A 17,244-nucleotide genomic window follows, 5' to 3' on the forward strand; every position below is an offset into this window, starting at 1 on the left:
ATAAAATTGTAAACCATAGGTCCAGATCTCGCCATCTGTCGCAGTTCTGCGTTCCTGCTCCCCAGACAACACAGTCTCCCACTGGGTTTAAAAGATCCCAAGCTTAAACTTGTTTGTTTGGGATTTTTTCAAAAAAACTGGTGCTCAGAGGCACTGCAGAAATAAAAATGTGGTAGCTATTATCATTTATTGCCCTTGCAATCCAGACAGGATTAAAGCTGTTCTAATGACAGGGGAGAAACGGTAATATTCCCCCTGACATTAAGTGGGCCTGAAGAAAGCTATGAGCACAATGGAACGGAACATTAATGTGAAAAGGAAAAATAAAAACCCTACAAGAAATGACTATAGCAAAGAACCACCAAGGGAGGCACTTAAGCCCACAAAAGCCAGCACTCTCAGATGTCAGAGGATCTTGTCATACTGCACCTAACCTTGTTGAGGTGTTAAATGGGGTTTCAAAACCATTGGGCTTTCACAGACCTTAGGTGAATACAATATACAACTGGGTAGCACAAAAGGGTTGTGCTCTAGAGGCTTAACCCTTGCATGCTGAGTGTGGTTTGCTGGGTTTGTACCTTTGCTGCTTCTCTTTTCAGAAGACTCTGATGGCTCCGGTGATTGCAGAAAAGATGGCAGTTTTGGAGCAGTGATGGCACATATAGGTTTTGGAGCATCTGCCTTGCTAGCTCAGCAGATACCTGTAATGTAGCCTTGAAAATGTATAGAAAACATGAATTTATAAATACTTGACATTTATAAATAACATGTCAGCTGGTGGGCTTAAGTACTTCTTTCCACTTCAAGCTCCCAAGGACAAGATTCTCTGTTCTGTATGTGAGAGGTTTTGTTTGAAGAAGAATGCTTTGTCCTGGATAAGTGCAAGTTCTTCCTTCTTTGTCCAGACCAGTGAGATTGTATTGCTGTGGAGAGCTGAGCTTGGTGGTGCTTTCCCCACACAATGTACTCTGTGCTTTTTGTCTGCTGCTTTTTATTTTTAAATAAGGAGGGAGTCAAATAATGTCAGAAAGGCCAACAATAGCTTACCATGAGAGAGAAACATCCTCTGTGCCCTCTGACAGCCTGCATCAGGCAGCCTCCCTCCTAGGATGGGAGATATTTTAAGGTAGAGCCCACACAAGACATCATCACTACTGAAAACATCAATCAGGTTAGGGAAAATTCTTCTGGCTGTCCATTTTTGTCCCTCCTTGTCCTTTGTTTTACTTTCTGTGGTGAGCCAGCCGTATCATTTCTCTCCTCTCTGTTGGGAAGGTAGTTCTCTACTCTGAGGAGGCTATTCAGTGGCTTGCTTTATTGCTATTTAACATGTATACATTACAGTACCTCACAGAGGCCTCGTAGCATTGTGCCAGGCATCCTACAAACACAAGCAGAGTGATGGTTGCATCTATAGTGGGTACCCACCTGTGGAGGATAACTGGATAAGTGTAATTCTGAGCCAATTAGAATTAATAATAATGCCCACACATCCTATGTAGGTGTATGGGATATGGCATACCTATGTTTCTTTGAAGGAAACACACCCCTGGAGTTTAAAAAGGGGGTTGTTTAGGGGTTTTTCTTGTCAATTTAAAAAATCACTATCAGGAAAGGGAGTCGGTGTTTAAGGAAATATAAAGGTTTCTTTTCATATAGATCCAAAGCAGGGATTAAAAGATGGGCACAATCTGACTTTACAGAGTTTAACACCTGCTTTGCCTGGCTGCAGCTGACCGTGTAGGCTGAAGAGCATTAGGGGTCCCCGAGACCAGGAAACCCAGTGCTCACACCTGAGGGTAAATATACGCCCAGGAAGTGTTTGGGACCCTGGAGGGCTCATTGCAGAGGGTGTGCATGCATATGTGTGTGTTTTGTCAGGTTCTTTGGCTGCTTTGAATAGAAAAGTGTGGAGTGTTAATAAATGAAGTTGTTAATTTCCAGTCTGTTATCAAGAAAACCTTAAAATTAGTTGTGTTAGTTCAGTGGCATGCAAGGATAAGGTTTTATGCACTGTAACACAAAACAATTAAAAGTTAGAAATTTAGAAGCAGGAGCAGAAAAAAAAAATAGTGTCAGGGAGAAAGGAGAAGGGATTATAGGAGCTCACCTCCGGCTGCATGGGGAGAAGCAGGCTCAGGGCATGAGGCCACATCATCGCTGATACGAGGGCGTTGGTGTGTGGTTGTCCAGGTGCTGTGCTCCAAACCGCTGTGTGTGACTTGTCATTCTCAAACAGGCATATGCTTTCAGTACGTGTCATGTATCTTGCTAGTGAAAGCTCAGTGTCTGGGAAGGGAAATGTTTAAAGCCATCGTGAGAACTGTTAGAAGCAGAAAGGGGAGCTTTGTATGCAGCTCAGACCTCAGCACTTCCAAGTGTTGGCTGAGACCCCAAAGCAAGCGCAGAAAATACCACGTGTAGACCCAGGACTGGAGGAGGTCTGCTGGGCCACCCGGTCCCCTGCTGTCACTGGTCACTGGACAAGACCTTCCTACTCAGACCTGCTCTCCAAGTACAGCTGTTCTGAGTGCCCAGCTTGCTGATAAACGCGTTGTCATGTCTCTTCATGGAAATCACCATGTTGAAAGTTGGTCTGCTCTTCAGTTGCCTGCCAAATCACAAAATTTGGTCCTGATACTGTAATTTGCAGTATGGAATTCAGTAGCCCAAAAGACTGCAATCCTGTAGATTACAAATGGCCAAAGCTTCACAAGGTAGGATTGTGATGGAAAATTTAAAGGTATTGAGCTGATGGGGCAGGGACAGAGGCTGGTACGGAGCTGCAGCTAAAAACGGTCTTGATTGCTGCCTTCATTACAAACCTGGAAAAAGGAGTTCATAACTGAACTCCGTGCCTGGAGCAGACTTCAGGAAAGGGCTAATGGAGACATTATTTTGAGCAGGAAATAATCCTAAAAAAAACCCAGAAACAATACAGCTGAGAAAATTTACCAAAATACTGTTTTCTCAATTGAAGGCAACAACACGAGTCTCAGGAATGCCACAGGGAACACATGAGAGACTGAGACATCAGTTTGGCTTCCAAACTGGTACATCTGCAAAAGCACAGACTAGAGAAAATTTGGGAATATCTATGCAGATGTTTTATGAAGCAGGGGGACATGGGACCAAAATTATAATTATCGGGATGAAGGTTAAAAAAGGAGTTGTTGAGGTAGACATTAACATCCTCCTTCCCCAATGGAAGTAACATTAATGTTGGAATAAATTTTCCAGGGAAAGTCCGTAGTCTGGTGTTTGCATTGCAACCTGCAAACAGTTTCAAGACTTACAAAATCATCAGAACCTGAGGCTTGCACTGAAGACAGTCGCAGACTTTCATGTCTAGAAAAACTGCGGTGAACAGATATAGTGTATTAGGGGAAGAAAAGAAGCTATTAAAGACAAAATGCATTTCATCTATAGTGAGCTGCTCTTTATCTGACACATTTGCTTCCTGCTACTGCTTATCTTCCCCCCTCCCACCCCTCACTTCCCTCTTTTACTCTGTTTTAATAATTCAGCTCTTACAGCCCAGAACTAAATGTTGTGCTGACCTAAGAGCGGTGTGCTGTGTACCGTATTAACATTCTGTGGTTTTGGTGCTTTGTTCTTTTCCTCCGTTGTTGTTCATGCTCCCCAGCAGAAAGCTACACCGTGATATGGTACTTAGTTTTCCTAGTATAGCACTATCTGCAGGAGGACCAATATAATACAAAAGGCCATCTAATAAAGCAGCAAAAGCAAAATTGCTTCAACCCTCATCCCTCGCCTCCTTTTATAATATCAATGTCACTTTTTCATTTGTAGTAATCTTGCTTTAATATTTATGACTCTGCTTCAGACATGGAGAGTTCAAATTTTTGGTTTTCTATTTCATTGTAGGAGGTTAGGTGAGAGCAGGGATAGCCGGTCTTCCAGAGCCCCTGGGGCCCATGGCAACATCCATCTGCAGCTGGGGGCCCTATGAGGCATCACCCCCTCCTTCTAGGGTAGAGGCAGGGGACCTCAAGGTGAGGGTTGTGAGCAGGAGATAGTAGCTGGTTTTGTAGAGCTCCTGCTGCTCCAACGCAATCCAGCATGGCCAGCGTCTTCTGTTTGCTTCTTTCTGGACACAGCATAAAGGCGGACGGCCCAGCAGCCCTGCTGCCAGCACAGGCTTGCTGACAGTGTAAGACGGTTCTGGCACGTGCATCAAACTGCTCAAAAGACATGCAAGGTTCAAGAGCCACAGGTGGGCCATCCCTGGGCTTCAGGAGCAGGAGATGTACTTTTCATTAACTAAATATGATGATTTTTAATGACATAATGTGCCATAAAAGGATCTCAGAAGACTGTATTCCAACTGGGCTTGCTTGCCATGGTTTGACAGCTATCTGTACCCCAGAAATGAGCCAGACTGGCACATAGGAAAAGAGAATCTTTTTTAAAAGACTCCCATTTTAAAAACGAGACAAGGTGGAAAGGTCAGATCCTCTATTAGAGCTGAAAAATGCAGAATTGTTTCCAGGCACCAAAGTCCTTCTGCATATCTTTTCTGTTTTGAAAAAGTTATGAAAGCAGGGAATGCTGTGGAAAAGCTGTGGCTCTGATATGGGACATTGGAGAAATGAAGGCAGTAGACAGCAAGAACCTAACACAGCTTGAGAGCATGGCATCAGTGCTTCAAGCTCAGAATACGGTCTTATTTTAGGTCTATACGAGCATGGAGCAAGAGGCAGCCTCTGACCCGAGGGACCGGAACAGATGGGGCTCAGAGAGGGGCAGTCGCCTTCCTCCACCTCACAAGCAAAGATCCAAGTCATGATTAGATAACAAACCTGAAACAGGGATGGCACCGGGCCTTTTTCCCTTTACACATAATCTGATCTGTTAACCACAGGACCTTCATTAGCCAACCTGTCCCTATTAGAATAACCTAATTCTAACCACAAAAGGAATGGGCTTTTGCAAAGTCTGAATGCTGCTTGAGATGGGCATCATGTCCTTTCCAGTGGTGTGTCTGTTCTCTTTCCATGGGTTGGCCATCATTTGAAGGCTACCCAGAAAATATAGCTGTCAACTGACATTTTATTTTAGGGGACATCCAAATCTGTGACCCCAGAAGTCCCAGGTCTCAGCAGATACATGTCAACATCTCCTTTGGGTTCTCGTCCAGGACCTGTTAAAAGATGCTCATGATCTCAGAGTGTTTCATATAGGGGATCTGCACCTAATTCCTGTTAAAAGTGCCACCATTACTCAGAAATAACTTGAGTATTGACTGGAAACCCTTCAATATATTTAATTCTTAATTTTATATGATTCAACAAAATCTTAGAAATCCCCCAAGTAACAATATGTTTAAAAACAAGCAAAGCAAACAAGGAAAGTCTTGTCAAACCACCTCTTTTTCCTTCTTTCCTTTTTTCAACACGCTCACTGACTGTGTTAAGACCTTTGATATTTGAATTTTCTCTTCTGTTTTGTATGCTGGATAAGAACTACATTTGAAGACTCTAGCAGAAAAAGAAAAAGAGGTTTCAAGATGTGAAGTACACAAGTGGAAGAGCTATGATTTTCAATTGGTCTCTTTGACAGAGAGGTTAAAGTCAACTTCCCACGGCCATATCTTCCACCACCATGATTATAATTCAGAGGTGCACTTCAACGACTGAGACTCCATGTTGTTAATTTTTGTTGACAAAAGCACCATGCTATTTCTCTTTCCTTAAACTCAGTGACATGCGAGAAAGAAGTATCCCAAATCCAATTTGATGTCAAGGGAAGCTTATCATTTCTCAGCCAGGCAAACTAAGATTTATTTGTCAGGCAGGCAAAATTAACTAAAAAAATTGAAGCTATGACCCTAAACAGTTACGAGCAGCTCTGTCATAGAAAAATGAGGGAAGGAAAGCAGATCTTGATGTAAAAATCAACACTGCTTCCCAGCTTCCAAGGTGGTCAGAGCAGCAGTGCAGGAAAATGATGGACGGGAGCACACTTCTGTGTCTTTTATATATTTGAAAGAGAAACATATATTTCTTGTAATATCACATCAGCCTGATTTGCAGTTGATCAAATAAATGGGACGTATCTGCTGTCAGCTAAATACACGCGTGGAACGATGGGGGAGTGTAGAATCTATTTGGCTTTCCCCTGCTAGAAAAATCTGTGGGAACATGCTGTCGTTGGGATGTGCTGAAGAGATGCGCTCTGGCACCTACGCCACACTGGAGAACTGTGAGGACAAACATTTGGGAGGAAAGCTGAGCTGATCCTAATTGAAGCAGACACTAGCGCTCTTTCATCGAAATTCCACCGGCTTCACCAACCTGATGTCAGGTTCTCCACTCTGTGAGGGTCGCCTCTAGGCAGGGCATGCTAAAAATAAATTATGCATGCACGTCCCCCCTCCTATTTCTTACATGTGCGCACATATACTCCAAGTGAGCAAAGAAGAGCATGTGGGCACTGCTCCTTGACACAACTGTTGTCAATGAGTATGTTTTGCTGCAAGTGAGGGTTTCGGTTCTGTGTCCCAGGAGTTTTGGGCAGATGAAGGACGTGCCACACTGATATTGGGGCTGCAGGCATTGTGGGGTTAGTCTTTAATAGCTTACAGAGGATAGTAGACTGAGCTGACTATTTTATTACACTCAAAGTCTGGCGACACTCATCTTGCAATTTTTAAAAGGCATTTGTTACTTTGGTTTCTGGAATAAGTGCTGTGTGTGCTGGATTGGGTGGTTTCAAAGGTTCCTTCTTATCTTGGAGTTCTACGTTCCCAAATTGCCTTTTTCTTTCCCTGCCTGCCTGGGCTATGAAGAGTAGCTTGCTCAAAATCCTCACAACATCTGCAGCTCAGCATTGTAGGAATGGCTTTCCTGGAGAAGGTGTGGTGTCTTCCCTCCTAGATGCTCCTCAGATATGACATCCTCCAGGGTCATGAAGGGCTCTGAGATCTAGCAGGGACTGTCTGGATTTTTTGTCTCCTTCTGCAACAGAGAACATGAGACGTTTGTGGGGAACGTCTGGGGATATTTCATTTAATCAGTTTTTTTACTGTTCTTGTGGCTTTGGATATTAGCACTGTCTCTGTTACTTCTGTTCTCTGGCAGAGGCACGCAGCCGTTGAGTCTCCTGAGAGTCAACTAAACCATATTATTGGCTCCCTCCAGGGGTATCTGGGTGAAATTTAATGATCCATGAGATACAAAAAGTCAGAAGAAATGATCTGATGTCCCCTTCTAGTCTTAAACTCAGTGAAATGGTGAAAATTCTGCTTCTAAAGGAAATGGCACATAAGCAGTTGCCAGGATCTCCAGCTGTGTCCGTGGGGAGCAGTTCCATTTTTTGCAGTCCTATTTGCAGATTCTCAGCAGAATTGCACCATTTTCACTCCTGGAGACCAACTCCTCATTCCCATCCTTCTGTGCAGCCCGTTTGCCCTTCCTCCTCCCTCAAATGCCAAGACTGTTTAAGCCCTTCTTTGTGGTGACCATTTCTGAGAGAAACTTTTTGGTTTCCCTTCTGCTTTTACCAAAATCCAAATGAGATATCTGTTGTATCTGACATCTACCTTTCACATGGATTGGATCAAACCTCCAGTTCCAAAATATCTTTGGCCCTCCTAAATGCAGAAATCGGTCTTGTGCATCTCCTCTCTCTTTGTCTGGTTGAGAGCTGAGCTTTAGCCAAAAAGTCTCCCAGGAATTTTTATAGACTCGAAATATCTCTTTGCTTTCCCCTTCTGCAGAGAAAATGTACAATTTAAAGTTGTGGGCATGTATTTTTCTTTTTCTTGAAAGCATTTGCAAAGGTGGCCAGAGCTGCGTCTCTTCAATTGCCGAGTAGGTGTCCTACCCTGCATGTGCTTTCAATTAAGTCCGTGTTTCCTCTCACCAATTTAAATGCTTTACCTTGAATATTTCCATATGAAAAGAGAAACTTGAGATAAATTGCAGGACTAGAAATCCTAGAGTCTGGGGATTTTAAGCATGAGTGAAGCACGTGTGCTTTTTCCTCATCAAGGATACACCAGTTCCATGATGAGTACCTTTCCACACAGGGAGAGGGGAGGCCTCCTCCTGCTTGTTCTACCACATCAGCCACTTTTTAACTAACTTATAAAGCTATTCTGATATTTATTGTAAGTTAGAAGTGTTTTTAGGGCAGTCTGAGGAGGTCTCACCTCACCTGGCTGCAACAGGCACCGCGGAGTTGTGTCTAAAGAGCAGATGATTGTCGCTGGGTTGTCTTTCCAGTGTAACCAGGTGACAACCAAGTTAATGCCTCTGCTTTTACCTTATTTTATTCATGGAATGGCACTAGGGAGCCTCAGTGAGAGATCCTGTGCCTGGAGAACAAGGGATATGGGATTTCCATGGTGCTTGGTGCAGCACACACTGGGAATGTCCCAGTCAGAAGTCCCAACCTGATCAATTATACAAGACGGATCAGGGTGAATACGGTGGTAGTTGCCATGGTTATCAATCATTATGAACTATATTTTCTGAGGGCTTGTTTAGAGGAAAACTTTTCTGTAATTAATTACAAATTCATTGTAAGATAACAGCATAGTTACAGCCCAGAAGAGATGTTCTCTGTCCTTCTTTACTTTTTTGCAGCCCAGAGGCCAAGAATAGCACATGCAAACTATCACAAATATCTGCATTTACATCCAAGTGAACACTTTTCACTCATGCTCACATCCTTGGATACGCAGACGTTTATGCCGTTGCATTTCAGCCAGTTTCCCGCCTGCAGGAATGAACTTCAGAGGCTGAACTGTCCAAATTCAGCTGCTAGAGCTAATCACCAGCTTGACTGCAACTCTCTTCTGTAGGAAAAGCCAGTCTGTGGCCATCCAGCTGTTAATAGGTAGTTGGCACGAGGCTTGCAAAGTGTGATGTTATCACCAGCCAATTGAGCAGAAGAGCTCAACTTCTTGGACCTTCCATTCCAGCATGATCTTTATCCCTTTTATGTTTCTTAATCTTTTCAGAAAAGCATCAGTCAGAGGCTAGTGACCGCTGAGGAACTGATAAGCTTCCTTCCCACTAGAAAAACAAAAAGAGTTTAAAATATTTGCTTCCTCTAGTTAAGGTATACAATTCTTAACAGTATGTTATTAGGAAGTTGCAGAGCAATCAAATGAGAACACAACTATTAATAAATTTGCATAATAAAACAATTAAAGCAAATATAAAGAAATTCTAGCTATCTCTTAGTGTATTAAATGGCAAGTAACTTCTTTTTAGTTTTGCTGGGTAAATTCATTTGGAACATCTGTAATTTAAAATAGTCCTGAGATTTAAATAATTTTGCGACCACCGCTTTTACATTATGCCAAGTTCAGTCCCAGAAAGGTGGCTCCAGTTCTCACTATTTTCATTTTTCCAGATTAATTGACACAACGGTTGCTTTGTTGTTCTTTGGATGATAACCCTCAGCAAGTCTTTTATTTTTCCAAATTACCTGCCTTGTCCGTGGCTCCTTTTAGTCTGAAAGCACAAAGTGAGCTAGGGTTCTTTCCAAACTTACTAATGATAAAGACTGTTCATTCTCCCAGTTGTCTTTGGTGCAATCTGTTTCAAACGCTGGGATTGATGAGTGCCTCAGAACAGTGTAGGAGGGCTGCCTGAGCGTGACTGAGCCACAGAGTTAAAAAAAAAATCTAAATAATAATAGGTTCATTTCAAATAGAAAATAAAATTCAAGGAAGCTATGGTTGCCTAAAACAAAGCAAAAGAAGCCAGCTAAGTTTATTGTCTGGATTATTAATTGTGCTGGATTGTTCAGCTGCCCTGAGAATGTTACTTTAATCATTTGGTGAGCCTAAAGCCTGGGTCTCCAGAGATCATGTTCTGATCTCTCGCATATGGTGTATCGCACTGTTCATTAGACCCACTGGTCCAGTCACATGGAAATGATGTTCAGACTATTTCTATCTGTGTCTGCCACTTTTCTTCCTGAATGTGTCAGTCTCATGATGAGGGCAGTGACTCCAGCTGATACAGACACAATTGCTGATTGCAAAGAGAGACACCGCCGTGAAAATAAAGACAAGAGGGTTTTATTTCTGTCACGGTTCAGGCTTCGCAAGAGGTCCCTGCCCCGCAGAAACACAAATTCCCTTGGGGGAGGAGGGTGCCGAGGTATGTGAGATCGCAGACACTGAGTGGCAAAAAGAGGATGGGTGACCTTAGGGATAAACTGCTGGGCTGGGATGCCCAAAACCTGGGCTCAACTCCAAGAGGAAGCAAAAATTCTCGTCAGTGTCATGAGATTCAGTTCTCAGCTCTTGGCACTTTGTGCCATTTCAGAAATCCACCTGCTTCTTTTTGGTGGTGAGATGGGAGTGGGGACTTGCTTTGCACAGTGGGACACAGGATTTCTTGCTCTTCCCTCTGAATATTTGATGCTGGCAGTGGAGAAGTGAGGAACAAGGTAATCTTATCCAGCATGGCTGTAAGCCAGTCGGGGACTACTTCTGGTCCTTGCTGGAGGGATGAAGCCCAGCTAAGGATGAAGCAAGCTCATGTTTAGGAGCCTATCTCCAGCCACTATGTGCAGAAGGTTCGGTGCTGGCGGCTACCAGCACAAACCAGGTCAAGGGATTCCCAAGCAGTGCAGAATGCTTGCCAGGGGACCCCAAAATGTCACATCCAACTTCTCATCCTGAACTCTGTTGGGGGAAGGAGGTCTGGCTGGCGAGTGATGTGTGAAGTGTTGAATCGGTATAAATGTCACAGCCGAAGGTCTTCAGAGTCAGAGTGACAACGGGAGGAGACACTGGTGCCAGGAGTTCTGACACAGGGAAAACACTGTCACTGCCACCACCTCTGTCTTGGAGATTTATTGATGATAACTTGGGATGTGCCATAAACAGGGGTGATATTAAACGAGCCTGACTGTCTCAGGGGCTAAACAACAACAACTTTACAACCCAAAGTCTGAACTTTCTCTGCCTCACTGAGATCCTGAGGCATTTTTCCAGCAGCTCCCATGATCTCATTAAGTGCTCTCCCGGTAAGGGCTCTCCAGCCCAAGAGAGCCCTCCCTGCGCAGCACAGTGCCAGCTGCTGGGATCAGACACAAACATCTGCCAGAGAACCCAGCGTGCACCCTCAGAGCTTAGTCGTGGAGACCTCCCAGGCCACCACCACTACCTCACTGGGCCCACAGCCTTCTCCACCATGGCTTTGTGAGGAAATCAGAAGCTGCCACGCAGGTGTTCCCAAGTACTAACGCACGCCTGGTGTCAGAGGCTCTGTGCCAGCAGCTCATGCCCGGGGACAAACCTCCCTGTAGCTGTGCTATGAGTGTATTGAACCTAGGTGAACCTTTGCTGAGATGCCCTCTCAGTGTGGTCTCAGCTTCTGAGGTCAAACCCATGGTTTCCTCCTGGAGTCACTGGCCGCAAAGGGCTGTGCTATCATGCAAATGCTTTCCTTCTGCTCCTTGAATGCATCTGGGGCTGCAATAGCAAGCTCTAGCTGCAGCCTTTCTCCCCCATAGTAAAACAGCTCCAGGGGCCAGACAGCTGCCATCTCAAAGAGGCAAGGCTTGATGAGCCACTGTGCTTTTCTGTTGGGGGGTTCCCTTGTTCAGATAACACATTTTATCCCAGAAGCAGCAAAAACTTCAGCAGAGCCCTGAGGATACTGAATTCACTCTCCTGTGCCCCTTCTTCCTATCAGAGATAGGTCTGTCGAGATCAAGGGCAGAGCACCCCATGGCCAAAAGCCCTGTTCTTCACAGGTTACGTTCACCAACCCACAGGCCTCAAGGAAAGTTATCTAGTCCAGAAAGCCTACAGCTTATCTCAGGGAAAAGGTTTATTTTGGTGACTTCCCTGAGAAACCTCCTTGTCCTTCTGCCCTCACGACCTTTCTCTCTGCTCCTCCAGTCTGCTCACAGTTCTCCAAGGGCGTCTACGCCATCTTTGGATTTTATGAGAGGAGAACCGTTAACATGCTCACGTCTTTCTGTGGGGCTCTCCACGTCTGCTTCATAACACCAAGCTTCCCTGTCGAAACATCCAACCAGTTTGTTCTCCAGCTTCGCCCAGAGCTCCAGGATGCCCTCATCAGTGTCATCGAGCACTACAGCTGGCAGAAGTTTGTATACATTTATGATGCTGACCGGGGTAAGTCACGAGTACATGGGAATGGTTACCAGGCAATTAAACATAGTGTTCTTTGCCTAAAGAATTCCTCTTACTATGGGTTGCTGGAGGCTGAGAGGATGGCTAAAGGAAGGGTCACCCTATGCCTTCCATGTCCCCTATTCCTCTTCTAAACATTCATTACTGCTGAAGGTGGGCATTGATCTAGATGAAGCATTAGCCTGACCCGGTATGTCTGTGTTCATAGTATCAGGTCTGACCCCATCAACACGAGGGAAATATTTAATGTGTAAGCGGTTTGAGTTTCAAATGGGGAAATTGTTTATATTGAATAGGTCCCATATTGAATAGGCCTGTCAAACTCAAGGCCACCAAGTCCCACATTTATAAATGTGAACTGACAGCTGCTCAGGTCTCACCTGAGCCCACACGCAGTTGTGATACCTGTCTGTGTTTCTGGCAGGTAGCTTGGAAAACTCCAAGTTCCCTGTGTTAGTGAATGTTAGTTGTCTATGTAAAATAACGAAAACCTTTATTGGGTCCTTGGAAGATACTATCTAACTTTCCAAATCATGAACAGGGCTAGTGAGCTCATCGCTCTGTGATTCAGTTTCCCCAGCTCTCAGATGCCTTTAAAGCTCTAGGCTTGGAGGCCGAGAGCAAAATGGGCTTGTGGAGGACAGCGCAGAGGTAATGGTGATTCACAGCTCTGTCCTGGAAGTTATCATTAGCCCTTGCAGGGACAGGATGACCTTAAGAGACAAGGAGAAGATGTAAAAGCATCCCACCCCACTTTCTGTTGTCACGAGGCATGGGCACGCTGAATATCCCAAAAGGACTGCAGTAGACGGGGTTGTCTAGCAGAACTCCAGAGCAGTGCTGACTATGTGTATCTCCTCTGGAAGGCTGTGCATGCAATTTAGGCAAGATCCTTTTAAAAATAATGAAGTTTTCTGATGAGATGCTGCTGAGAGAGACGGACACTGAATGTGATTGTGTATTGTGATTGCTGAGGGTGTCCCTAACCCTAGGAGCGTAGAGCCTAAACAGATCAAAGATGAGCGGGGAACTATGGCCCAAAGAAATCAAGTGAGTTGGATAGTGACAGACAAGAAGATGGGGATTAGAGCTCTTATCTGAATCCCACAGCAGGGCCTGATCAACGAGACTGATCTGCCGATTACAAAGGAAAACTAGGCCTGGAATCATTCTATTTTCCTGTGCTAGGACAGAAAAAGCAGGAGTCATTAATTCTAGCCCAGCTGTGTTTGGGTAAGATGCTAGACTATTAGCTGCTCTCTGTAGTTCTGCTGCACTCTTGCGATGCCGTATCCAGCCTGGCTTGAGGCAGCTACGCAGGCTGTCAGAAGGTTGGGAAGATGCCATTGCACACCTAAAACCTGGTTCTCCCCTTACTGTCCTCTTCCCCCTCTATTCCCATCACAGGTTTGTCAGTCCTACAGAAAGTACTGGACACCGCAGCCGAGAAGAACTGGCAGGTGACAGCTGTCAACATCCTCACGACAACAGAAGAGGGCTACCGTGTGCTCTTCCAGGAGCTGGAGAAGAAGAAGGAAAGGCTGGTGGTGGTGGACTGTGAATCTGAGAGGCTGAACATCATTCTTAGCAAGGTTGTGTTGGTGCGGGTCTTCTGGGAGGGGTCTTGCATGCAGGACAGGAAAGGTGTTTCTCCTGGAGAAGTTCTCCCCATTCTTGTCTGATCCATGTCTCATGGCAGCTCTCATTGGATGTGGTGTGTGTGTATTGCAGCAGGCTGCCGAGCTTGCAGGTATTTCTCCATTGTGTTATTGTGGAAACTGTGAAGCCGTATAAATACTAGGAGCTCCCATGTATTCATGCTGAGTGAGCTCTGCTGCTCTACATTCCCTACTTGTTTGACTCCTCTGCTGAGCCCTTTACACCCCCTTACTCTCCGACAAGTTTGCTTTGTGCTAATTCTTCCAAGCAGCATGCACAAGACGTGGCACTTCCTTATTCTGCTGAGTTTTTATCTGGTTTTCCCACCTCCTGTGAGTTAGGGTGGAGGTGTGAACTGGCACTGCCAGATTCCTGGTCCTCCAGCCTCCATGTGCTGCACCAAATTCTCACAACCACTGCCAGCAGGACAGAGATGGAGAAGCTTTATGGTACATCCGTAGTGTCCTCAGGAGCACTGTCTCCAGATCACGCTGGAGCTCAGCATCCTCCCAGGGCATCCAGGCTGTAGCAGGATTGGATGTTTCCAGCTCCTCTTGTGCCTTACAGTGAGAGACTGGTTCATTCCTAGCCATATCCTGGCTGTTTTGTCAGCTCATGGCCACAAGGCAGATGGGATATGCAACAGAGGACTCAGCAGCTACATTGTATGCCCTGCCTTACTCATCCTCACTCTAGATAGGTCGCCCAATAGTGCAGACCCAAATTTTCCCTATCGTCTTTCCTCCATGCCTCCCTTAATGCTTTCCCTAAGTCCTGAATATGGACTTCTGTAGACGGGAGACCAATGCAAACCCATGGACAGGTCTCAGTCCGTGCTTGTGTCCCCTCTTCAACTCCAGCCTTAATATCTTTCCCCCTCACACCTACAGCCAAGGCTTTCCCCACAGCTGGGACTCCTGTCCCACGTGGCTTAGAAAGAGCCACGCAGCCAGTGCAGTGACTCCTGCTATCGTACTTCTCATAACCAGCTCACTCTTACCTCGTGCTTCACACGTCGCTTTGTCTAAACTACCTGACATCTCCCATCTCACACTTCAGCTGCTCGCTGTCTGGGGCAAGGACTGCCGTTTCACCAGCTGCACGGCTCAGCGATGAGCACAATCCATCCTTGTTGGGTGCTATTCCATTATATATAATAACGAAGCAGGTAGCAGGTTTTAACCTCAAAGTAAAGATCATGCTCATGAAGGAGAGACCAGATTATTCTGAAGGGTAAAGTCTTCTCTCTGACCACAGAGTAGCTGTAGTTGTACAAAATTTTTCACAGGACCTAGGCAGTGAATTTGCCTTTTCTAAAAGCTTTCCTATAAGGTATATCAGATTTCTAGGGTTAATGATGTTGGTTTTTCTTTCAAACTTCTTCACACAACTGGAGCAAGAGTTAATCTTAGATTTAAGTAAAGCTATTTGCAAGAACACTAAAAAATCTTGTGATTATATTTATTTTGCAATGCTGTAAAAAAGATCCGTTAAAGACAGAGCAATTCCAACAGACGTCTGTGCCTAGGAGTTAACGCTCCCGTTAGGGATAGGGCTGTAGATAACTTTTTTCAGACCTGTATAGTCCATTTTTATCCTCGTTTGACTTCTTGTTCTGAGTCCACGGGGATTTCTGAGAGCAGAGGTAGTTATCCCAGGGTGGGCAGGGGATGCCGGGTCTTCAAAACATGCAGATGACTGGAGGGGGTCAAAGATAGTGTTCAGCTCATTATCATGTGAAATTCAGCTGGGACTTAAACTCAGGCTGGCGGCCAGCTCACCACACCAGCAAGCTCTGCGTGGATGTCACTGCTCTGTTTGCCTGCCTCTTTGAGTGTCTGAGGTGTTCAAAGAGCTGCCTCAGCCTCTCAGGCTGCATTTATCTCTTCACTGACAAGCCTGTCTCTGTCTTTCCATGGCTGTGGGTTTGTGCTCCCCGGTGAACAGAGGAGCTGGGGATGGCTGTTTAGCGTCAGTCCCTCACACGAACACACTGGTGCTTGCACAGACTTTTAATTTTTTCTTCCCACCCTGTACACATAACACCAATAACCACCACTGACTCCAGCAAGGCAGTCCCTGCATTCTGGAGACCATAGCTGTAGAGGAGCCAGTGCTCAATGTGTTAATGATACATGGGAAAATGACCTAGTTTCTTTCTCGGAGATTTCTCTGTATTGTGTCTTAAGGGCATGATTTATCTTTGCCGAGGTAACTGTCGTTTATGAGCCAGGCCCTGGTTCACGGCAGGATATTCGTGGGGCCGCACTGTGTAGCCTTAACGGGATAAGTAAGTGGTGGGTTGTATTCTGTCAAAGCCCTGTATTGTTTCTTCCTTGTCTCTCATTAAAATGAATAACTGGAATTTCTCCTTTGCCACTGTTTCACTCTGAGAGGATTTCTCTCTAATAGATGTCAAACTGGCCCATTAAGAAGTGGGTAATGAAACCTAGGTGGCCCAAGTGAGCTATCAGCATGCAGCCTAGCACAGTCTCTCACCACGTTCAGGCTAAGTGATAAATGCTATTATAACCTCAGCTTGCTACCGCCGTGCGGACACATTAGGACTGAGCAAGCATTCTAAAATAAATTAAGATCACAAATAACTGTGTAAAACACAGGAAGCAAGCCTCATAATTCAGGTGGATGGGCTGCAAGATTAACAGCTCAGGGAAAGCTGGATGGCAGCCCTCTCCGGTTCATCGACTCTGACACCTAATAAAATAACAAAGGGAGAGTTTGGGCAGGAGGAGCCAGCACTAGCTATTGTTGACACTGGAGAAATGGGGAATTGGATCGTAATTCTCAGACATCCCAGTGCCCCGGAGATGCTCCTTCCTCCCACAAGGTCTAGGACTTACTGTAAAGGTCGGTCTCTGTTGATGAATGGAAGGGGACAAGTTGGGTCTGGTTTTGCTTCTCAGATCTGGCTATGAAAGATACTCAGAAAACTACCCATAATAAGAGTATATATCTTTATAGCCTTAGGTATACAGAGTTTTTTTCTGAGGGCTCCAGACTGCTCAGCAGAAGCCATACTGAGGGATCCTGTGGGGAGAATCACAGGGCAGTGAAGCTGGTGGAGCTGACATTAGTTGTGTAAGAAACTGCTACTAAATGAAGCCTGCATTAGAGTTAATTGCCACCCCCACGTTAATGTTGGGAACCAGATGAGTTTAATGTGCATACAAGAGCACTTCATCAGAGAAAGGCTAAAGCAGATGAACCAGTTGCACAGACCAAGTGTCAGCTTATTTATAATCCATTTGGCAATCCCTAAATAGCTGCTTATGATAATCTGGGAGTGCTGTCCCATGGGGAGGATCAGCCTGTGTGTGCCCTCATCTGATGCTTCTCAAGCACCTGCTACCAGCCTAGTATCAGAACGAAGTCCTGGGTAGACCGACCTCTGGTCGAATCCAACACAACAG

General features: G+C 45.2%; 1 protein-coding gene across 2 annotated transcripts in view; it reads left to right on the forward strand.

Moving 5' to 3' along the window:
• Positions 1 to 17,244, forward strand: part of GRIA1 (glutamate ionotropic receptor AMPA type subunit 1) — a 127,729-nt gene that overhangs the window by 48,989 nt on the left and 61,496 nt on the right. For both annotated transcript variants that reach the window (XM_075164227.1, XM_075164229.1), the window contains exons 3-4: positions 11,897 to 12,136; positions 13,562 to 13,746. In XM_075164227.1, the coding sequence (XP_075020328.1) occupies positions 11,897 to 12,136; positions 13,562 to 13,746 (425 nt within the window). The remainder of the gene's footprint in view (positions 1 to 11,896; positions 12,137 to 13,561; positions 13,747 to 17,244) is intronic.

This window comes from Calonectris borealis, chromosome 15 (genome assembly GCF_964195595.1).
Source record: "Calonectris borealis chromosome 15, bCalBor7.hap1.2, whole genome shotgun sequence".
Lineage (NCBI taxonomy): Eukaryota > Metazoa > Chordata > Aves > Procellariiformes > Procellariidae > Calonectris > Calonectris borealis.